The following is a 25,254-nucleotide window of genomic DNA, read 5'->3' as shown; positions in this document are numbered from 1 at the left end:
TGCTATGAACACTGGGGTGCATAGGTTCTTTTGGATTGGTGTTTCAGGGTATATTGGTGTTTAGGGTATAATGTGAAATAAGCCAGACCATGAAAGACAAATACCATATGATCTCACCTTTAAGTGGAACCTAATCAACAAAACAAACAAACACGCAAAATATAACCAAAGACACTGAAATTAAGAACAAACTGACAGTGACCAGAGAGGAGGTAGGAGGGAATAAAGGGGTAAAAGTGGGAGGGACTTTCAGGAACACGTATAAAGGACACATGGACAACACCAAAGGCGGGCAGGATTGAGCATGGGAGGTTGGGGTGGCTGGGGTGGGCAGGAGTAGTGCGGGGAAAATGCGGACAACTGTACTTGAACAACAATAAAAAAAGCATCAAAATGTATTTTTTAATCTTTTTTTAACATCAATGTGTAGTTGCCTTTCACATGCCCCCTACTGGGGACCCAGTCTGCAATCTAGGCATGTGCCCTGACTGGGAATCCAACTGGTGAGCCTTTGGTTCACAGGCTGGCACTCAATCCACTGAGCCACACCACCCAGGGCTAAAAATGTATTTTATATGGATCATAGATCCAAAAATAAAAGTTAAGACTTCAGAGTTTCTAGAAGAGAAATAGAGAATATCTTTATGATGTTGGGATAAACAAGTATTTCTGAAGACATAAAAAGAATTAATCATAAAAAAACTTGATGAATTGAACTTCGAAATTAGAAAATATGTGCTCATTGAATGATACCGTTAACAAAATGAAAAGGCAAGTCACAGACTAGGCGAAATTATTTCCATAATATATCTAATAGAATTAATATTCAGAATATATAAAATATATGAATCAATCATCAAAAACAAAGAAAATCATTAAGATGGACAAAATAGTTCAACACTTCAAAAAAGATATTGAAATGGCCAATAAGTATGTGAAAGGTTGTTTAGTTATCATGGAAATGTAAATTAAAGCACATGTTATATTACTAGAAAGGCACTAGAATGCCCAAAACTTACAATATTAACAGCAGTAAATTAATATTTATTATTATTTTTTTAATTCTGACTGGAACTTCAAGTGCCTAGAATTCTCATACATTGCTGGTGGGGTATAGTATAGTTTTAAAATTTTTTTGGCAGTTTTGTTTTAATTTTTTAAATCTCCAACCAAGGATATATTTATTGATTTTAGAGAGAGAGAGACAGAGAAAGTCAGAGAGAGAAATATCAATCAATTGCTTCCCACACATGCCCCAACTGGGGATCAAACCTGCAACCTAGGTATGTGCCCTGACCAGGGATGGAACTGCAACATTTTGGTGTACGGGATGATGCTCCAACCAATTAAGCCACCTGGTCAGGTCTTGGAAGTTTTCATTTTACACTTACTATATGACCCAGACATTCTACCATTTGTCCAAGATATACATCCACAATTGTCCACAAGAAGACTCATAAAAGAATGTTTATAGAGCTCATATGTGTATATCAACTTAAATTTTATTTCTAAAGTAATGTGTATGAAGAAATGTATTTTCACATAAACAAAAATAGTTTATCACCAACACAACAAAACCAAATAAACTTCTAAAAGATGTACTTCAGAGAGAGGAAAATGATTCCAATGCAAAAAGGGATGGTAAACAAATATTTTCTAAACACACAGTTAAATCTAAACAAAAAGTTTCTATAAATACCAATACTTTTAATTTCACAAGTCCAAAATATTTCACCACAATAGCATACAAGTTGGTTAGAAATGCCCTTGTAATTTACAAGTGTTCTAAGGTCCTGGGGTTCCTTAAGAGGAAAGATTAAGATATTAACTTTAGTTTTTGACAATTTTGAAGGATAGCTAATAAAACAAAAGAAATACAGTGTATCACCTCCAAAACATTAAACTGAAGAATCTCAAGAGTATTCAATGTTTATATTACTTGGAAGATGTGGATGAGGCTGTAGAGAGGTCATCACTTCTTTTACGTCTAAATTCAAATATTGTTTCTTCAACACTTCCATATAGATTGTCCCTGCATGAAAGATATAAATATAAATCTTTCATCATTTCTTCATATTTTTCTCCACAGTTACAAAATAAATCATAAATATTACACACAAAACTCTGGCCAATCTCTCATTAGGGGGTCAGACCTCCTAAAACAAACAATACAGGGGGCCCAATACATTAGCTGCACATCATCCTGAAAAGCAAAATGTGGCCAGTTCAATTCCCAGTCAGGGCTCATGCCTGGGTTGCAGGCCCAGTCCCTAGCTGGGGGAGTGTGAGGGGCAACCAATCAATGTTTCTTTCACACAGTGATGTCCCTCTTCCTCATCCTCCCTTCCTTCCCCCTTCTCTAAAAATAAATTTTAAAAATGTTTTTAAAAAAGCTTCTAGAAAACAGCACTCTGAATCAATAAACATTTGGATCATGATAATCTCCCACATGCTTCAGCTATACTCATCCATGTTTCCACTGCCTTCTTCCACTTATATGCTCAATCTATTTTCTCTGTAATGCCAAACTCCTATCATATATACATCCACTAGTTGAGATTCTCCTTATCATTTGATACTCATTGCATACCAAAACCTTCCATCCCTGAGTTAATCATTCCCTCCTTTGACTTCCCATGGTGTTTTGTGCTTTTCTATCTGTTTATATGTCTGTCTGGAATATCCTTTCCTTACTCTATTAACTTGCTATTTATTTTAAATCTTAGTATTCAACTTAGGTATCACTCCTTTGGGAAGTTGTCCTTGAAACCTCCAGGCTGAGTTACTCGCCTCACGAGCAGTGATCAGCTAGGTTTGTTGAATGACTAAAAGAACTGCTGAGTAGCTACCAGGACCCAGTTGACATTTAATGACACAAGTTTGCAGAGGACCAGGTCTGCACAGATCTGTGTCTTTCTATGATGATGAAAATGTTAGAACTAGTTTTTCTGCTATGAGAAACCAACAGTGCAAAAAAGATGTACATATTGTAAAAGCTCAGTTCTAACACTGGTCCTGCCTCCAGTGACTGCACATCTCTACCAAGGCCCTAAGGAACAACTCAAACATACCTTATTTCTGGTTGATAAAGTGGAAATATTCTGGGCCCTAAGCCTGGTTGGTTATAAATCACGGATTGAGGTTTCACTGAGAAAGGAGATCCCACTGAAACTGGAACCTATGAATTTGAATGGAAATGAAAACAAAAAGTCAAAAAGTGAAAAAGTTTTTTTGTTGCTTATGCTATTACAATTGTCCCAATTTTGTCCCTTTTGTCCCCCTCCACCCAGCTCACCTCCCTCTCCAAAGTCAATCCCTTCTCCATTGTCCATGTCTATGGATCACTCATATCTGTTCTTTTACTAGTGCCTTACCCTTCCTTCCACCATTCTCCCCTCTCCCACCCTCTTCCTACAGCTATCAGTCTGTTCCATGTTTCCATGACTCTGGTTCTATTTTTCTCATTAGTTTATTTTGTTTATTAGATTCCAGTTATAAGTGAGGCCCTATGGTATTTGTCTTTTACCAACTAGCTTATTTCACTAAGCATAATACTCTCCAGTTCCATCCACGTTGTTACAAAGGGTAATAGTTCCTTCTATCTTTCTGCTGCATAGTATTCCATTGTGTAAATGTACCACAGTTGTTTGATCCACTCATTTACTGATGGGCACCTAGGCTGTTTCCAGCACTTGGCTATTTTAAATAGCGCTGCTATAAACTAGGTCTGCGGAAGTTCTGAATTGGTGTTTCAGGGCTCTTAGAGTATGATCCCAGCAGTGGAATCGCTGGATAAAAAGGCAGTTTCGTTTTTAGTTTTTTGCGGAAATTCCATACTCTTTTCCACAGTGGCTACACCAAGTCTGCACTCCTACGAACAGTGCACTGGGGTTCCCTTTTCCCCACATCCTCTCCAACACTTGTGTGACTTATTAATAATGACCTTACATCTGTTAGAATGGCTATCATTTCAAAAACTAAAAAGTGAAAACTTAATTAGTATTTAATTTCTCTCCTAATACAATAGTACCAAGACGACAAAGCGCTCCTTTAGAGTAACCATTACATTTGATGAATGTCAACTGAAAGGAATTTTAAGTGACAAATACAAAAAAAAAGAGAGAAAAACAGATCTCTGAAGTACTTGCTACTGATAATGAGTGAAGTGAGAAGACCGAAAGAAGAGTTCTTGAAAAGCAGAAACTCTATGAAAAACAGAACTTCTACATATAAAAGCCAATAATTCTCATTGGAAATGGGAAGGGAAGGCTATAGGTGGACATGGAACATGTTAAATATATAATGGTGTATATGTATCTTTGATAAAATATTTTAGTGAAAGTATGTGAGTTCATAAAAACATTTAAAGTTAAATGTGGAAGATGTATAGGAATTGTCCTGGTGAAAGCAGTGAGGGCAAGGCAGGCACAGCAGGTAAAGAGGGTGCATGAAGCTTGATTGAGGTATTAATTGACAAGTAAAATTGTATATGTTTAAGATGTGCAATGTCAATGTGGAGATTCCTCAAGAAATTTAAATGGAACTGCTTATAACCCAGCAATTCCACCACTGGGTATACAGGTGTGGGCAAAAGTAGGTTTACCGTTGTGAGTGAGTGAAATAACAAATACTACAAATAAATGATACGATAATAAATAAATAATACAATAACAAACTCTGTGTTTCATGTACTCACAACGGTAAACCTACTTTTGCCAGCCTCTGTATACCCATAAAACCCTAAAACACTAGTTTGAAATAATATATGCATCCCTATGTTGACCACAGCATTATTTACAATCACCAAGCTATGGAAACAACCCAAGTGTCCATCAACTGATGAGTGGATAAAAAAAAGCTGTGGTACATATATGCTGGACTTAAAAAACAATGAAACCTTACTATTTGTGACAACATAGATGGACCTAGACCATCTTATACTAAGTGAAATAAGTCAGTCAGGAAAAGACAAATACCATATGATTTCACTTATACATGGAATCTAAAGAACAAAGTAAGTGAACAAACAAAATGTAAATGACTAGTAGATATAGAGAACAAGCTGATGGCTGCCAAAAGGCGGGGATTTAGGGACTAGGAGAAAAAGTTAAAGGGATTAAGAAGTGCACATTGGTAGTTACAAAAATAGCCACAGGGATGCAAAGTATATCATAGGGAATATAGTCAACAATATTGTAATAACTATGTATGGTGCCAGACAGGTCCTGGATATATTGGGGGGGACCATTTTGTAAAGTATATGATTACCTAACCATTATGCTGTACACCTGAAACTAATATAACATAATACTGAATGTAAACTGCAACTAAAAAATAAAATTCTAAAAAATGTACAATATGATGATTTGATATACATGTATATATATTTTAAAATGTATTCAAAAGATAAAAGGACATTTAATGCATGACAAATATAAGGCCCTGGCTGGCGTGGCTCAGTGGATTGAGTGCGAGCCTGCGAACCATAGGATCGCGGTTCGATTCCCAGTCAGGGCACATGCCTGGGTTGCAGGCCAGTTCCCAGCAGGGGACTCTTGAGAGGCAACCATACATTGATATTTCACTTCCCCTCTAAAGATAAATAAATTTTAAAAATCTTAAAAAATATATAAGGAATTTGCACAGACCCATTAATATAAGGCTCTGCCCATTTCCCACCCTTTTTAAAACTCTTAAAATAGATCCTCATTGTCTGTAGACAGTGTGTAAACTCCTTGGTATGAATAACCAAGCCTCTCTGTCTTTATCCATCATTGAGGCAATGGATACAGACATGGTCATCTCGTATCTTATATCAATGGATATAAGACAATAGTCGCCCTGGCTGGCGTAGCTCAGTGGATTGAGTGCGAGCCTGCGAACCATAGGATCGCGGTTCGATTCCCAGTCAGGGCACATGCCTGGGTTGCAGGCTGGTTCCTTGCAGGCTAACTACCAGCAGGGGATGCACAAAAGGCAACCATACATTAATGTTTCTCTCCCTCTCTCCTTCCCCTCTAAAGATAAATAAATAAATAAATTCTTAAAAAAAAAAGACAATGGTTATCACAAGTTGAGGCAATATGAAAAGTACTCATGGACAACTGTGTAAATTAGAAACTGTTCAAAATGGCTCATGTCTAAAGGCTAATGATTAATGTGTTGACCTGCTGAGATGTTTCAGGTGATAAGCTGCAGGAGTATGTTCTTGGTCTTCTAGGTTATCTTTATCCAAATTATCAATGATAATGTAGAGGACATGTTCATTGAGCATGTGAATAACATATATTGGATGGTATAATGACTACATTAAATAGAATCAGAAACCTTAATGTTCTTGACAGTCTAGAGATAAGGTGCCAACTAAGTAAGATTAAGTTGAACAAAAATAATTATTATGACTAGCACTTAGATCCTAAAAAGTACTATGGAGGTGTTTTGTACCCCTGTGGGGAAGAAGGGACAAAGACTAATATAATTTTAGTTAATAGTAAGCTGAAGCTTTTTAATTTATTGGGGTAACATTGGTTAATAAAATCATATAGGTTTCACTTGTACATTTCTATAATACATGATCTGTATATTGCATTGTGTGCCCACCACCCAAAATCAAGTCATCTTCTATCACCATATATTTGGCCTCCTTTATTACCCTTTACTACCCTCCCACCCCTTCCCTCTGGTAACCACCATACTGTTGTCTGTGTCTATCAGTTTCATTTTTATATCCCAAATATGAGTGAATTCATAAGGTTCTTGGCTTTTTCTGTCTGACTTATTTTGCTTAGCATATTCTCAAGGTCCATCCAAGTTGTCACAAATGGCAGTATTTCATCTATTCTGGTGGCTGAGTAATATTCCATTGTATATACATGCCACATCTTTATGCAGTCCTCTATCAAGGACAATTTGATTGTCTCCACATCTTGGCCACCATGAATAATGCTACAATGAACATCGGGGTACATATATGTTTGCAAATAAGTGTTTTTGCATTTTTTGAGCAGATACTCAGAAGAGGGGTTGCCTGGTCAAATGGTAACTCAATTCTTAATTTTCTGAGGAACCTCTATACTGTTTTTCACAATGGCTGTACCAATTTGCAGCCCCAACAGCACTGAATAAGGGTTCCTTTTTCTCCACAACCTCTGCAACATTCGTTTTTACTTGTCTTGTTGATAACAACCATTCTAACAGGTGTGAGATGATATCTCATTGTAGTTTCGATTTGCATTTCCCTAACAGCTAGTGAAGTGGAGCATCTTCTGATATATCTGTTGGCGATTTGTATGTCTTCTTGGGACAGGCATCTGTTCAGGTCCTCTAATCATTTTTTAATTGGATTGTTTAGTGTTGAGCTGTATGAGTTCTTTATATATTTTGGATATTAACCCCTCATTAGAACTTTTGAATGCAAATATCATCTCCCATTTAGTTGGTGGCTTTTTGTTTTGTTGGCAGTTTGCTTTGCTGTACACAAACCTTTTAGTTTGACATAGTCCCATTCATTGTTTCAGATCTTATACTTAGCTCTTCATGCATTTTGAATTAATTTTTGTGTTAGGGACAAACTGTAATATACTTTCATTCTTCTACATGTGGCTTTCCAATTTTCCCAGTACCATTTACTGAAGAGGCTTTCTTTTCTCCATTGTGTGATTTTGGCTCCTTTGTCAAAAATTATTTGCCCATGTATATGTGCATTTATTTATTTATAATTAAAAATATGTTTATTGACTTTAGAGACAGACAGACAGACATCAGTGTGTGAGAGAGGAACATCAACTGGTTGCCTACCATACAGGTCCCAACAAGGGATTGAAGCCACAACCTAGGTATGTGACCTGGTCAGGAATCAAACCCCCAAGCTTTTGGTGTATGGGATGATGCTCCAACCAGCTAAGCCATACCAGCCAGGGCTAAACATGTGCTTTTATTTCTGGGTTTTCAATTCTGTTTCATTGGTCTGTGTGTTTGTTTATCTGCCAATACTATGCTGTTTTGGTTATTGTAGCTCTGCAGTATAATTCGAAATCAGGCAATGTGATACCTCCAGCTTCATTCTTTTTTTTTTCTCTCATATTTGCTTTGATTATTCAGGATCTTTTGTGGTTCCATAAAAATCTAATGATTTTTCTTCTTTTTTTTTTGTAAAATGACATTGGGATTTGATGGGGATTGCATTAAGTCTGTATATTGCTTTGAGTAAAATGGCCATTTTAACCCTGCTGATTCTTCCAATCCATAAACACAGAATACCTTTCCATTTCATTTTGTCTTTTTCAATCTCTGTTAATAATGCTTTGTAGTTTTCAGTATATAGGTCCTTCACATCCTTTGTCAAGTTTATTCCTAGGTATTTTATTCTTCTGGTTGCAATTGCAAAAGAAATTTTTTTTCATTTCTTTTCATGAAATCATTGTTAACATATAGGTATGCAGTGGATTTTTGTAATTAATTTTGTATCCTGCAACTTTTCTGTAGTTTTTTTATTGTTTGAAATAGTTTTATTCATGAAGTATCCAGGGCTTTCCACATATAGAATCATGTCATCTGCAAAAAGGGACACTTTTACATCTTCATTCTCAATCTGGATGCCTCTTATTTCTTTCTCTTGCCTGAGATTGCTCTGACTAGGGTTTCCAGAACTATGTTGAATAAAAGTGGCAAGAGCGGGCATCTTTGTCTTGTTCCTGATTTTACAAGAAAAGCTTTCAGTTCTTCACTATTAAGTATATTAGCTGAGGGGTTGTCAAATGTGGTCTTTATTATGCTGAGGTACCCATTTTATTGAGTGTTTTAATCATAAATGGGTGCTGTATCTCATCAAATGCTTTCTCTGCATCTATTGATAAGATCATATTATTTTTATCCTTTGTTTTGTTAATGGTATATTACATTGATCAATTTGCATATGTTGAACCATCTTTATGGCCCTGGAATGAACCTCACTGGATCATAAAGAGTTATTTTTCAAGTGTATTGTTTGGTAGAGTTTACTTAGTGAAGAAATCTGGTCCTGGACTTTTATTTTTGGAGAGGTTTTTTATGGTTGTTTCAATTTCTTTGTTTTACCGTTGTTCATGTACAGTTGTCTCCATTTTCCCCACCACCACTCCACCTCACCCTCAATACTACCTTTCTTTGGCTTTGTCCATGTGTCCTTTATACATGTTCCTGACAACACTTCCCCCTTTCCCCTCCATTATCCCCTTCTCACTTCCCTTCTGCTTACTGTCAGTTTGTTCTTAATTTCCGTAACTCTGGTTATATTTTGCCAGCTTGTTTATTTTGTTGATTAGGTTCCACTTATAGGTGAGATCATATGGCTTTTGCTTTTCACCGCCTGGCTTATTTCACTTAGCACAATGCTCTCCTCACTGTTGATCAGTCTATTTAGATTTTGCAGTTCTTCATGATTCAGTCTAGGAAGTTTATATAAGTCTATGAACTTATCCCTCTCTTCTAGGTTATTGAATTTGGTGGCACAGAGTCTTTCATAGTATTCTAGTATAATCCTTTGTATACCGTGATGTCTGTGGTAACTTCTCTTTCATTTCTGATTTGTTTATATGAAATCTTTTTTCTTTCTTCCTTAGTGAATCTAACAAGGGATTGGTCAATTTTATTAATTTTTTTAAAGAACCAGCTCTTTGTTGTATGAATTTTTATATGGTCTTTTTTTTTCTTTACCTCATTTAATTCTGCTCTAATTTTTATTATTTCCTTTCTTCTGCTGACTTGGGTTGCTTTTGTTCTTCTTTTCCTACTTCTTCAAGATGTGATGTTAGGTTGTTTACTTAGTATTTCTCTTGTTTCTTGAGATAGGGCTGTAATGATATGAACTTCCCTCTTATCATAGCTTCTGCTGCATCCCAGAAGTTTTGATATGTTGTCATATTGTCATTTTTATGTGTCTATATATCTTTTGATCTCACCATTTGTTACTTCTTTGACCCAGGACTTTTTAGTAGTATGTTTTTTAATATTCACATACTTTTGGGTTTCTTTCCTTCCTTTTTGCAATTGATTTCTAATTTAAAAGTAAGCTTAAGTTTTAAGGTTAAGTTTTCCTGTACTTCCTCCTGTATTTCCTGCCAGAAATTTAGAAGCAGCTCCCAGCTATCTTCAGTGTACAGGGCTGCCACATCTGCAGGACAAAACAATGAGCTAGGGTAAGGTACCAGGACTTTTTCCCTTACAAACTGGTGCAGCTTAGAAATCATTAAAATAGCGCTTGCCTAGGGATGGAGATCTTGGTACACTTCCATGATGATATCAGATATTGAATCCCGCAATGGCCCCATGCAGTGGCTAAACTAAGCATCTATTCCCTTCTGGGAACCTGGGTGTGTATACCTCCTTCAGTCTACCTGGGTCTGTAGTTATTTATGCCTGAAGAGTGGGATACCCCTTCTGTAGTCCTGTCAATTCTGGGGCTTAATTTCTATCTGGCTCCTGACAGCTCCACTCCCTAGGAAATTGGCTCTATTTCATTCACTTATTTGGAAACAATCCATGATATAATCTGACTTTTTATATGGCCCTTCAGTTTTTACTTTGCCATCCACACATTTTACCTCAAGCTCTTTTACACTAACAATAGATGCGCTTTGATTACTGATCACTGACCTGGAATCTACCACTATCCTTTTGGGATTTGGATCCATCATGTCTGCCCATATTTTCTTGTGGAATATCGCAGCTCCTATATTCTGAATATCTCTGCTACCTTATATTCTTATTCAGTCTACACTTTCCAGTCTTACATCCACATTTACTTTTAGCATACATGCATAGCTAGCCTTATATAATACTCTAATCCTCTGCTGGGTGTTAACTTACAAATATAATGATCACAGAGGTTATACAGAGTCTAAGAAGAAGACTGAAAGGGGATGTGAGGTAGGAGGAAAACTAGAGAGTATGGTGTTTCTAAAAAAAGGGGGAAAGTGTTTCAAGAAGCATTCATGTTCCCTCACTAACCATTCCTTTTCTACCTCTGCTGCAGTTCTTCTTCATCATCATGCCTAGTAATGACAGCTCATCTCAGGGCTCACACCATGGACCTGTGAACCAGTCTAAATTTACCCTCGGTGGTCTCATCTACTCTCTAATGATACTCTTCAAAGCTTTTGTGCTAATCATTCCCACTCCCTGAAATAATCTTCCATGTAGCCTCTTCTCTCTCCTCTTTGAATTTCTGCTCAAGACTGAGTCATATTCTCAATAAAGTTCACTGAATAGTCTATTTAAAATAGAAACCTACCCCAATACTTATAATGTTTCTTCACTGCTTTAATTTTCTTTGCACACTATTTTATTTACCGTTTGTGCCACCACCACCACCATTAGAATGTGTGTCCAACAAGTACATGGATTTCTGTTTCTTTTAATTATTGCTATACTCCCAGCTGCTAAGATAGTACCTGAAACACAGTTGATGCTTAATGAATATCTGCTAGCTGAGTGATAGGAGAGAAGAGCTAAGTAAGAAAAGGGCAGAGGCCCTGGCTGGTGTAGCTCAGTGGATTGAGCACGGGCCTGTGAATCAGAAGATCGCGGTTCGATTCCCAGTCAGGGCACATGCCTGGGTTGCAGGCCAGTTCCCGGCAGGGGACACATGATACATTGTGTGTCCTCGGCAGAGGCAACCATACATTGATATTTCTCTCCCTCTCTCCTTCCCTTCCCCTCTAAAGATAAATAAATAAAATATTTTTTAAAAAAAGAAAAGGACAGAGAACTACTAGATTTTGTCACATGAAGTAAGTTGAAAAGTGAACCAGGGAAAAAAACCTAAATGTCCATTAATAGAGTCATTGGTTATTTCTGTCTTTTTTCAAGAAGTATTTACTGAGCAGCCTCTATGTCCTAAGTACTGTTCTAGGTATTCTGTATGCAGTGATGAATAAGACAAAGTCCCTGTACTCAAGGAGCTGATATTCAAGTCAGGGGAGACAGACAATAAACAAACAAATATATATATCAGGTGTTCCTGAGTCCTATNTGTAATCAATGAGATGATTTTATAGTCTGTGGAGACAGACAATAAACAAACATATATATATATATATATATATATATATATATATATATATATATGAACAGGTGTTCCTAAGTCCTATGGAGAGAACCAATGCTGGGTGGAAGTACATGGTAATAGTTGGATGCTATTTCTAAAGGGTGGAAAAGAAAGAACTCTTTTGGTCAGATTCTTGAGGAAGTATGGTAGTAAGTAAAATGGGTACCTAAAAAAAGAATGCTGCGAGCACAGTACAGAGAACCATTCCAAGTGGCATGGGGAATGTAGCCCAGCCCCTGATTTAGAAAACTGATGGGGAGCAAGGTCAGCACATAGGACCCACACCCACAGATAGGTTCTCCCATGGGGAATCAGGCCTGCATTGTACCTAGGTTGCTATGAGACTTGCTTTTGCTAAAACTCCCTCACCCTGGATTGAGGCAGAAACTGTTTACTGCATATCTCTAAAGTAAATTCCTAAAGTCTGTGCTAAACCTACCAAGTATGGAGTGTAATCAGCTCAACCACTCTGCCCCTTGATCTGCAACATCCTTCTCTTTAAAGTAATTATCAATGCTCTTTCCTGTTATCTGTAAAAAGTAATCACTTATAGCAAACCTATGCATAGTAAATGAGGACCATGCTAGATGTAATGTACCCAGAAAAGCAATAAAAGCTTGTCCAGGCAGGGGTTGGGGCCTGCTCTCTCATTTAGAGAGCGGCCATGCCATCCCTTTTCTCCACAGGACCTCTGTAGTCTGTGTGAATTTGTTAATCGCAGCCACAACAAATGGACCCCGCGGGCCAGAGTCTGCATCGGTACAGGGCATCTCTGCCTGAGATGAGGGTGCCTGGTATGCTCAGAAAACATCAAAGAAGCCCTATGCATAGAATGAACTATGAAAGGCAAGCAATGCCAGGAGATGAAGGCCAAGAGGTAGCATGGAGAACCTTGGCATTTACTGAGAGAAACAGGGACAGGGGACAAGTTGCAGCAGAGTGGCTTGATCTAACTTACACTGTTAGTCAACCACTCTGGCTACAGTATGGAAAAGACTGTACAGACAAGGGCAGAAGCAGGGAGACTAGATAGGAGGCAACTGTAGCGATCCAGGTGAAAGATGATGGTGACTTAGAAAACTTGAGGATGCATTCTGAAAATAAAGCTCATAGCATTTGCTCATCAATTGGATATGGAGCAAAAGAAAGAGAGGTGTCAAGGAAGACTCCAAGGTTTTGGGCTGAATAACTGGACCAACAGAACTGCCATCAGCTATGATTGGGAAGGCTATAGGTAAAACAGCGTTGGAGAGATCAAGAGTTTAGTTTTGGACATGTGAAGTTTGCGATGCCTATTACATACCCAAATGAAGATGTCAATTAGTGAGGTATATAAATCTAGATAACAGGGACAAGTTCTAAACTGGTGATACAATTTTGGGAGTCATCAGTACATAAATGTACCTTTAAAGCCATGACTTAGATGAAATCACCAAGGGAGTAAGTATCCACAGAGAGGGTGCTCAACAATTGATCCTGGGGTACTCCAGTATTTAGTATTGGCAAAGAAATTGAAAAGAAACAACCAGCTGAGACCATGATACCCTGGAAGCTAAGTGAAAAAAGCATTTCAAGGAGGAAGGAGTGGTTAGTTGTATAAAGCCCCACTGGTAAGACACAATGTGGGCTGAGGAGTGACCACCTGATATGGTAATAACAGAGGTCACTTGTGACTGAGATAAGAACAAGGATAGGCAGAAGCCATACTGGAATAGGTTCAAGAGAGAATAAGACAAAAAGAAGTACTGATACCATACAGAGAACTTTTTTGAGAAATTTTTCAACAATGGGATAAAATATACTACTAACTGGTACTATATTCGTATGTGGAATAGCAATGATCCATTATAATTAATATATATCAATCTAGATAGATCTAAAAAACATTAGTACAGAACCATGCCAATTATAGTCAGCTTTTAAAAATCATGTAGAATAGTACTATTCATTTTTCCACAGTAAAAGCACATAAAATTTATCATAGTCATTGTCTCTGAAAAAGTGGAGGATGACTGGGACTAGGAGTCTGCCAAGGAAACTTTGATTTTATTTGTAAAATTTCATTTTCAAATGAACTAAAAAAATTATGCTAAAAAGTTAACATTTAGGCTTCCAGCCAAGATGGAGGTGTTAGGTAGATGTGCTTTGCTTCCTCATACAACCAAAAGGATAACAGCCAATTTAAAAATTAAAAACAATCAGGACTGCCAGAAAATTAAACTATATGGAAGTCCAACAACCAAGAGTTAAAGAAGAAACAGTCATCCAAATTGGTAGGAGGGGAGGAGATGGGAAGCCAGAGTGGTAAGGACGCATAAGGCAGCAGCTAGCAAACAGGGGCAGGTGAGACAGTGGCAGACGATGTGATCCAACATTTGCATGCAGGTAAGCTGAGAGGAACAATGGGGGAGCAAGACAGATCACACAACCCAAGGGTCCAGCACAGGGGAACTAAAGCCTCAAAATCTCTGGCTATAACAACCTGTGGGAGTCATGGCAGTGGGAGAAACTCCCAGACTCACAGGAGAGTCCATTGGAGGAACCCAAGTGATCCTAGAACATACACAAGCCCACGCACTTCAGAATCAGAACCTGAAGAGCACAATCCATTTGTGGGAAGCAAGGAAAGTGACTGAAAGTGGGGCAAGAGCCAAGCAAGTGGCATTGTTCCCTCTCAGACCCCTCCCCCACATACAGCGTCACATGTAGAGAAGTGAGTTGCTCTACCCTGGTGAATAGCTAAGGCTCCACTACTTACAATTTAACAGGTTCACCGAGACAAAGAAATATGGTCCAACTGAAAAAACAGATCAAAAATCCAGAAAAAGAGTCAAGTGATGAGGAGATAGCCAACCTATCAGAGTTCAAAACCAGGATGCTCACAGAAATGACTAAATGCAAAATAAAGGAAGAAGTGATGGCTATACAAAATGAAGTAAAGAATATTATACAGGGAACTAATTAACAGTGAGGGGAAGGAAACTAGAGGTCAAATCAATCATTTGGAACAAAAGGAAGAAATAAACATTCGATCAGAAGAGAATGAAGAAACTAGAATTCAAAAAAATGAGGACAGGCTGAGGAATCTCTAGGACAACTTTAAACGTTCCAACATCCAAATTACAGGGATGCCAGAAGAAGAGGAAGAACAAGACGTTGAAAACTTACTTGAAAAAATACTGAAGGAAAAGTTCCCCAGTCTTACGAAGGAAATAAATATGAAAGTCCAGGAAGTTCAGAGAATCCCAAACAAGTTGGATGCAAGGAGAAACACACCAAGACACATCATAATTAAATTCTCCAAGGTTAAAGATGAGAAGAGATTCTTAAAAGCAGCAAGAGAAAAGGAGAGAGTTACCTACAAAGGAGTTCCCATAAGACTTTCAGCTGACTTCTCAAAAGAAACCTTACAGGCAAAAGGGGCTGGAAAGAAATATTCAAAGTCATGAAAGGCAAGGACCTATTCCAGGATTACTCTATCCAGCAAAGCTATCATTTAGAATGTGAGGGCAGATAAAGTGCTTCCCAGCTAAGGTCAAGTTGAAGGAGTTCATCATCACCAAGCCCTTATTTATGAAATGTTAATGGGACTTATACAAGGAAAAGAAGAAGTTAAAAAATACAGACAGTAAAATGACAACAAACTCACAACTATCAACAACTTAACCTAAAAACAAAAACAAACTAAGCAAACAAATAGAAGAGGAACAGAATCGCAGAAATGGAGATCACATGGAGGGTTATCAGCAGGGAGGAAGAGAGAGGAGAATGGGGGAAAGTGGTACAGGGAATAAGAAGCATAAATGTTAGGTACAAAATAGACAGGGGGAGGTTAAGAGCAGTATAGGTAGTAGAGAAGTGAAAGAACTTATATGTATGACCCATGGGCATGAACTAAGGGGGGGAGAATGCTGGAAGGAGGGGTGTGCAAGGCAGAGTGGAATGAAGGGGAAAAGAAAATGGGACAACTGTAATAGCATAACCAATAAAGTATACTTTAAAAAGTTAATATTTAGTAATTCAGGATGTTGAAGCATGGAAGTTTATTATCCTTTCTACTTTCCTGTATTTTTTACATTTTCCAAAATTGACACCAACAACAAAAACATGAGTTGAGTGAGCTGGTGGTTAGATTTATGGACTGAATGACTTCAAAGTTTTCATACCTGTACTATGTTACATGAAATGTATGCAATGAACCAAAGCTATGAAAAAGAGAACTGGTGGTTGCAAACAATTTTTGAGTATGTAAAGGAAAATTTTAAATTATGAAAACATTTCCAAACATCAAGCACAGAAATAAGAGACTAAAATGAGTTAGAAAAAAGTTGGATAAAAACCCTGAAATCAGAAAAGTTTCAGATATTCCACCTGTATTAATAACTTCTCCCATTGGAAAGCCTTGCATAGTAAGAAAAATTCAGCCTTATTAAGTTCCACTTAGTTTTGTACCTGCTTGATCCAGAATGGAAGTGATCCCTAACAGCAAGATGGCAAATAAAACAAAACAAAATCAAACAACAGCCAAACTTTGGAAAAGGGAGGAAAACTAGCAGCAAACAGTAGCTTGTAACTCTTGGTGTATAGCAAGAATGTAAAGTAAGTTATATTTGAATCTCTATTATGTGCATATTATTCCTGTTTTGGATTATCTAGTAATTCTAGTAACAGCTTTCCTTAACCCACTTCTGCACATCCCTTCTCTTCCCCATTGTTCAGGTTCCCATCTCTTCCATTTAGCCATCTCACAGAGCCTTTGTGAGAAGAGGGCTATTTGTTTTTCCAGTGCAAGGAAAGGATATAGATAAATGCCCTTCCATTTTAAATTATCAATATCTCGTTTTCTGTTAGTGCAAGCCATGGGAAGTTTCACCTCAGTCTCCCACTTTTGATATATTAAAAGTTTTTTTCTTACCATTCCGTACATAGGCACATGGTGTGAAGTCACTGGACAGGCCACTGGAAGTGGTACCTGGAAGCAAAGTGTCAGTTACTATATAGTATGTTTTCTACTTATATTTACCATATATTTAATATTGATAACATTCTGCCATATATTTAATACTGGTAACAAACAGAGTAAGTAGTTTATAGCCAGGTCAGTGATTTTTCTCCAAGCATAAGAAATTTAGGAGTTTTAAGGACTTCTAATTACTGGTATGTTGTGTTGGAAATCATAGCACAGTTCAAAGGAGTAAATCCCACTCTTCCCCAAAGAGTGGGATTTGCTTGGACAACACTACACACCCAAGAGAAATGTGGACTTTCAGATAAGAAAGAAAGGGCTATGATTCTTCTTTTTATACTGCGTAAAGAAAATAATAACGCTAGTAAACAAAATGAAAAAAATTCAATCATAATCTCACTACCTCCAACAAATAAAACTTTCTTTTTAAAAAAGATTTTATTTAGTTCATTCTTTTTAGAGAGAGAAGGGAGGGAGAGAAACATCAATGTGTGGTTGCCTCTCACATGCCCCTTAGCGGGGTCTGGCCTGCAACCCAGGCATGTGCTGACTGGGAATTGAACCAGCAACCTCTAGGTTCGCAGGTCAGTGCTCAATCCACTGAGCCACACCAGCCAGGGAAACTTTCTTAATTTTTCAATGTTCCCTTCCAGTCTTTGGTTATGACATTATTTGGATATATGAGATAATGCAGAAAATAAAGATAATTTAGCTTTCGCCACAACAGATGAAAAGCAAAGTAATATACAGTATTGGTGCTCTTGGCATAATGTCAAATTATGCCTGGCTTTGAACCATGACTTAACTTCCTTGCCTATAACAGTCACAAATTTACTCCTTGTCTTATTCTCTTTGTGTACTGCCAGGTGATATGAGAGACAGTAGTGACCTTTGACCTTAGATATACCCCAATGTGCTAGTAACAGACCAGAAGAGACTTGAACAAAGAGGTAAAATACATCTTTGGTATCAGTCTTTCTGATATTTTCCAAAGTATTCTTATACCCTGGTTCCTCCCTCTGCTATAAAAAGTTTTCTTCATGCTTAATATATAATTATTTGAGCCAAACTATTATCTGTCTCGAAAATCATTTCTATTCTTGCAGCATATGCCCTATTACTGGGCACTTGCTACCCAAATCTAATCCATGGACCAGAGGCATCAACATCAGCTGGTAGTTTGCCAGAAATGCGGACTCTCAATCCCCATCCTAGACATTAGTGCATTTTAACAAGACCCCCAGGTAAGTCATATGCACATTAAAACTCGAGAATAAGAAAGTGTAGCAAGGATCTAGAAAAGTCTGTCAAGGAAGAAGTATTCCCAGCATTTTCACAATTCCACCAGAGCATCTTCATTATTGTTAGGGAGAATGCTTATTCTCCTTGCCTTCCTATTTTCGTATCCCTCTCTGAGGGCTGAGGAACTTTAATTTAATGGTCTATGTTTCATATACTAGTGAGTGGGAATAGTGTGCACAAAACTCTATCATCATCATCATCATTGCTGGCACCATCACCATCATCATACCACTGGCTAATATTTATTGAGCACTTACTGTGACCTAGACACTCTTCTAAGCAGTTTACATGTATTGCTTCATTTAATGCTCACAATGACCGAATGGTCCACATCCTTTAAGTCCTTGGGGACAAATGTGTTTTGGAATTCACAATGTTTTATGTTTTAGAAAGATAATTAAAAATTACATATAGAACATATTAGTAACACCTCAGGGGAGCTGAAATAGCACCCTCTAATCAAACACACTAATATTTCTGCAGCAAAACACAAACCCAAAATTCATGTATGAATACTTACACTTAGCGAAATAATGACGATAGCCTCATTATAGTTCAGCTAAAGTTTTTCAGCCAAAAGTTTGTTGCAAACTTCAAGAAAATCTAATTTTCCAGAGAGTTTTGAATTTTAGAATTGAACACAACTTATTGGAGACCCATATTTCAACCTTCAACCTATTAGCAACTGTTATCAATTACACCTGTGTGTGTGTGTGTGTGTGTGTGTTTATATAAAATCTATCTTTCAATGTACTGCCACTACTTTAGCATTCTAGATCAGGCCACTCTAAATATCTTGCTTCAACAACTTGAAAACATTTCTGACTTTCCTAATCTGTATCTTCTTTCCTTATTATCCATCTTTCACACTCCTCCTGGACTAATCTTTCAAAAATATAAAAGTGACTGCTTATCAGATAAAGCCCAAACTACTACATAAGTTTCTACAAGATCTGATCTCTATTAAACACTCTAGCTTTATCTCTTGTTGCACCCATTATAAATTATGTTATAGCCATGTCAAACTACCTGTAACTCTCTGAATAGCCCATGAAGTTTCCTGACTTTGCTTGCTCTGCTCCCTCTGCTTAGAATGCCCCATTTGCCAATCAGTATTTTCAAGTCACCTCATCTCCTTTTGCCTCACGTTTAGCTCCTTTATGAAATTAACCAACACACCCTCTACAGTATTTCACCTTAGCACTTATAATATTCAATGCCTCCATTTGATGGCATGTCTTTCTGCAATACAGCTGCTGTATCTTTATCTCTCAGCACAGTCCTTGGTGCCTAAGAAGTGCTCAATAAATGTGGAGCAAAAAAAAGTAGGAGTGAATATTCTGTGATGGGGAGGTAACTATAGACCTTATAGAAGCCCTAAATTTGAATTTTCACATTTTAATTTATGAAACAGCTTAATATGTCTACAACAAATGTTAGCACAATACATTAAATTGATTAAAAAGAAAACATTTCATCCTGGCTGGTGTAGTTCAGTGGATTGAGTGCAGGGCTGCAAACCAAACAACCGTGGTTCAATTCCCAGTCAGGGCACATGCCTGGGTTGCAGGCCATTCCCCGGCAGGGGATGCATTAGAGGCAACCATGCATTGATGTTTCTCTCCCTCTCTCCTTCCCTTCCCCTCTAAAGATAAATAAACAAAAATAAAAAGAAAACATTTCTTGCTCTGCCTTCTTCCTTTCTACAAATTTCTATATGCCAAAAAAAAGTTAAAATAAAAAACTAAGGTGATGATACATCACAAATTTTACCTTGTAGATAAAAGGCTCAATAGAAATGGGACTCAATGACCAGTTCACTCCATCAGTAATTTCCATCTCTGAAGACAGATGAGACTTCACATCAAATCTAAAATGGGAATTATAAATCAGTCTATTTGTAGGAGAATGACAAATCTACCATTTAAACATCTAGTCAGGATACAGCCTTTGATACAATGTTTATACTTATGAACAAGTAAGAGATAATAGCAAGGAATCACAAAACAAAGCCCAAAAGAGGCTACTGGCTATTTTGTACATGAAATTCAGGTATCTTTACAAACTAAATGTCTCAGCTTAGGTTTGACAGATAATTCCATATTTAAATTCCTCACTAAAAAAGTCTGAGACTCTACAGAAAGAATTCACTAGTAGCACTTTCCTATAAACAGACTGGCTTGAGTGAATACATTTTATTCTAAACTATTTTAGTAGTTTTAGAGAAAAAAAAACTAGTATTCTCCATGGTAGTGGGTCAAAAGGACATAAGTATATCTATATAACCTTGATTACATAACCTCTTTCCTTGTTTGTAAAATGGGGATAAACAACGCTTTACTTATCTGTTCTGCAGAATGAGTTATTAGAGTTACAAGAAAAATAATGTCATGTAGGAAATATTTTGTATAAATATGAGAATAAATAGAAAAACATGGAAACAATCTCTATCGGGCATCTATTCTTACTAGGCTCTATTAGGTGTTGTCACAATCTTAAATATCATTTAATTTTCATAACTACCATTTGAAGCAAGTATTACAAATTCTCATTTTATGGATGACAAAACTGAGCCTCAGAGAAAACAAGTATTTTGCTTAAGGTCCTACAGTTAATTAATGGTACGACTAGGGGCCTATACTGGAACTAGTGGTTAAGTTTATTATCCTTATCTTCTACATCTTTTTCATCCCATCTACCAAGTCATGTAATACTCTATTCTGCATACACTTTAATGATAATTCTGAGACATGGTACTTGTCTCTAAAAACTCATATTTATTCCATATTCACCATTTGACTAATCCACATTTAATTTTTATCTGCTATAGATTGTAAAAAGTCAAAATACTGCGAAAAGATCTAAAACTAAAACATCAGTCCCCAGTTCCCCTTTCCAAAACTAGCCACTCTTAAATAAGAAAAAGAAGATGAAAAATATGAACAGTGAATGGACAGCAAACTCAGAGTTATTAACAACGGCACCTAAAACAAAAGCAAACCAAGATGACAGCTAGATCGGGAGTAGAACCATAGAAATGGAGATCACATGGAGGGTTAGCAACAGGGGAGTGGGAGGAGGAGAAGGGGGAGCAGGTACGGAAAATAGCATAGACAGTAGGTAGAAAATAGATAGGGGGAGGGCAAGAATAGTAGGGGAAATATAGAATCTAAAGAACTCAAGACACGTGGTCATAAACTAAAGCGGGGAATGGTGGGGGAGGGGGTGTGCAGGGTGGAGGGGAATGAAGGGGGAAATAGAACAACTGTAATGGTATAATCAATAAAATATATTTTTTTTAAAAACTAGCCAGCCCAGGCTGGTGTGGCTCGGTGGATTGACCACAGGCCTGCGAACCAGACGATTGCGGTTCAATTCCCAGTCAGGGCACATGCCTGGGTTGCAGGCTAGGTCCCAGCGGGGGACGCACAAGAGGCAACCACGCATTAATATTTCTCTCCCTCCCTCCTTCCCTTCCCTCTAAAGATGAAAAACTAAAATCTTTTTTAAAAAAAACTAGCCACTCTTTTCCTTATGGTATTTAATTCCATTATACTTAAGATGTTTATACTACTATGTCTTAATTTATAAATGTTAGATGTTATTGATTTCCTCTGGAAGATGCAACACTCTGATACAATACTTCCCACCTCCTCTCATCTTTGAAATATTATATATATAGCTAATATAGAGGTTAAGAGCTCTGACTATAGAGCAAAACTGCCTGGGTTCACATCCCACTTCACCCACTTAACAACTATACAAAGTTGGACAAGCATTAGAATCGCTGTATCTCAGTTGCCCCATATGTAAAATGTGCATTGTACATTCACTGCATTCATTCAACAAAAATCCATTAAATATCTAGTAAATACCCATTACTATTCTTGGTGTTTGGAATATATAAAACAGATGAAAATATCTGCCTTCATGGAGCTTACATCTAGTGGAAATAACAGCTATCCCAAGTAGAAATATTAAATGATTTATGTGTAAAAGAATGAGAATGAACAGTATCTGGCTCAGAGTAAACAATAAATGTTAGCAGTAAATAATCTGTCATTTTCATTTTTTCCTGAACATAACTCTCCTGGGGCTCTATATCCTTCTGCTCCAACCTAAAGTGGCTGCTGTACAAATGTCACCCTGGGACTTCAATTGTTGTTATATCAGGACTTCCACCTCTCACTTAAGTACGATTTTTTGTTTCCTTGAATCCCATGCGTTCCTCTTTCTTAGTTCATTTCTATTCTGCTGGAGCACACCCTACAGTCACTTGCTTGAGCAAAGGTGCACAGTAGGAATTTTTTTTAGGTTTTGGGTGTCTGAACATGTTTATCTCTTGTATTTGGTTGAGAGCTCACGTGAGTACAAAATTTGAGACTGGAAATAAATTTCGCAAAGAAGAATATTTAACAGGTTGAAGTACTATCTTCTACCTTCCAGGATTATTGTTTAAAGGCTCAATGCTATATTTATTCCTGATCAATTGTTTGTACTTTCTTTTCCTCAATTCTTGACACACACCTTCTCTACTCAGCCTCCATAACATTTGGATATTTTGAAAGTTCAATTCTGGACCTACCATTAACCTTTTTATTCCCTATCAAGATGAGTTCATCTAGTCTTATGGCTTTAACTACCACATTAAAACTCACAAAGTTTTATCTCTAGCCCTAATATTCAGACTCACATGTCTACCTGTCTTCTGAATGTCTAATACATATCTCAAACATAACATGTCAAAACACAACTTGATTCAACTTAACTACTTAAATTATTTCCCTTCCAATCTTCCTCATCATAATACATGGCACCATCATCCAATCTCATGCCATAATGCCATTAATGCCATAATCCCATCCACCATCATGCCATAATACTTGGCACCATTACTCAGTCTCTTTTCCCTCACCTCTAATACCAAGTACTATCAATTCTACCTCCAAAACACATCCAAGATGCATGCACTTTTCATTATACCACTTCCATGACTACCATCCCAGACAGGATATTTCACACCTGTTCCAAGAGAAAAGCAGCAGCAGTCCGTACAGGGAGTGGAATTTTAAAATATATTCCTGGATTTTATATGTGAATATTTTATTTAAAATTCTGACATCTATAATAAATGAGATTGGTTAGCAGATTCCTATCTTTGTTGGGCTTTGATATTAAAGTTACATCATTTCACACACTGAATTGTACATCTTTCCTTTCTTCCTAAAGCCTTGAACTGAAATGCCCTATTCTTTAAGGGCTGAAGTTCAACCACAAACCCATGATGCTTCAGCAAATCTTGAATTACTTTTTCAAAAACTTGTATGGTGACTTTTCTAAGTATGCTTTTGCTTCTTTTGAGATGAATTTATTATTTATATTTTGCTCAGAAATAATCAATTTCCTCTAGATTTTCAAATATGTTATAGCCAAACAGTTGCAAAAAGTATTCCCTTATAATTATTTTAATCTCTCCTACATCTGTTATGTCACCTTTCTTATTCCTTATGTTATATACTTTTACAGTCTCTTTTCTCTTTAATTAGACAAGCTCATTTTATTGAACTTCAAAGGAAATAAGTTTTGATTTATTTCTTTTTTGAAATTTGATTAAGCTTTTATCTTTATGAGTTTGGGGTGTTTTTATACATTTTTAATTTTTATTGTACTTTTTTCCCATTACCATTTAGTCCCCTTACACACCCCTCCCCCCAGCAATCACCACACTCTTGTCCATGTCCATGAGTCCTTTTTCCTTTTTGCTCAATCCCTCCACCTCTTAATCTCCCCTCCCATATAGCTGTAATCATGCTCTCCATCGATGAGTTTGCCCCATTTTTCTTTAGTTCAGTTTGTTCATTGTATTCCACATATGAGTGAAATCATATGGTATTTGTTTCTGTCTGAAAGGCTTATTAATTCACTTAGCATGATATTCTCCAGGTCCAACCGTACTGTTGAAAAGGGCATAATTTTCTTTTTTACAGTCAAGTAGTATTCCATTGTATAAATGTCCCATAGTTGTTTTATCCATTCATCTATTAATGGACACTTGGGCTGCTTCCACATCTTGGCAATTGTAAATAACTCTTCAATGAACATAAGGATGCCTATGTTCTTTCAAATTAGTGTTTTGTGTTCCTTTGGATATACTCCTAGAAGTGGGACAGCTGGGTAGAAAATCTGATCCATTTTTAATTTTTTGATATGTCTCTATACTGCTTTCCATGATGGCTGCATCAATCTGTATTCCCACCAACACTGCAAAAGGGTTCCCTTTTCCCGCATCCTTGCTAGCATTTATTGTTTGTTGATTTACTGATGATGGCCATTCTGACAGGTGTGAGACAGTATGTCATTGTGGTTTTACTTTGCACTTCTGTGATAATTAGTAATGTTGAACATTTTTTCATATGCCTATTAGCCATCTGTACGTCGTCTATGGATAAGTATCTATTCATATTCTTTGTCCATTTTTTAAAAGATTTTATTTATTTATCTTTAGAGGGGAAAGGAAGGAGAGAGGGAGAGAAATATCAATGTATGGTTGCCTCTTGTGCATCCCCTGCTGGGAACTGGCCTGCAACCCAAACATGTGCCCTGACTGGGAATCCAACCGCAGTTGTTTGGTTCACAGGCCCATGCTCAATCCACGGAACTATACCAGCCAGGGCTTTTGTCCATTTTTTTAATTGGGTCACTTGATTTTTGGTGTTGAGTTTTGTAAGTTCTTTACAGATTTTAGGTATAAACCCCTTATCAGATGTATCAGTGAATATTTTCTCCTATTCCATGGGTTGTTGGACCTGGACTCTCTATTCTGTTCCATTGATCTATGTGTCTGTTTTTATGGCAGTACCATGCTATTTTACTTACTATGGCCTTATAGTATAGTTTGAAA

General features: G+C 37.1%; 1 protein-coding gene across 1 annotated transcript in view; it reads right to left on the bottom strand.

Annotated features, from left to right (window-relative positions):
* Positions 1-1,569: 1,569 nt before the first annotated feature.
* Positions 1,570-25,254, bottom strand: part of LOC118999603 (phosphatidylinositol-binding clathrin assembly protein-like) — a 55,626-nt gene continuing 31,941 nt past the window's right edge. The window contains exons 13-16 of the mRNA XM_037064228.1: positions 20,127-20,223; positions 17,001-17,057; positions 3,072-3,178; positions 1,570-2,032 (exon numbers count right to left, since the gene is read on the bottom strand). Of these exons, the coding sequence (XP_036920123.1) occupies positions 1,936-2,032; positions 3,072-3,178; positions 17,001-17,057; positions 20,127-20,223 (358 nt within the window). The 3' untranslated portion in view covers positions 1,570-1,935. The remainder of the gene's footprint in view (positions 2,033-3,071; positions 3,179-17,000; positions 17,058-20,126; positions 20,224-25,254) is intronic.

This window comes from Sturnira hondurensis, unplaced genomic scaffold (genome assembly GCF_014824575.4).
Source record: "Sturnira hondurensis isolate 20B ecotype Veracruz unplaced genomic scaffold, ASM1482457v3 Scaffold0015021, whole genome shotgun sequence".
Lineage (NCBI taxonomy): Eukaryota > Metazoa > Chordata > Mammalia > Chiroptera > Phyllostomidae > Sturnira > Sturnira hondurensis.
This window is presented reverse-complemented; position numbering and strand designations above follow the sequence as displayed.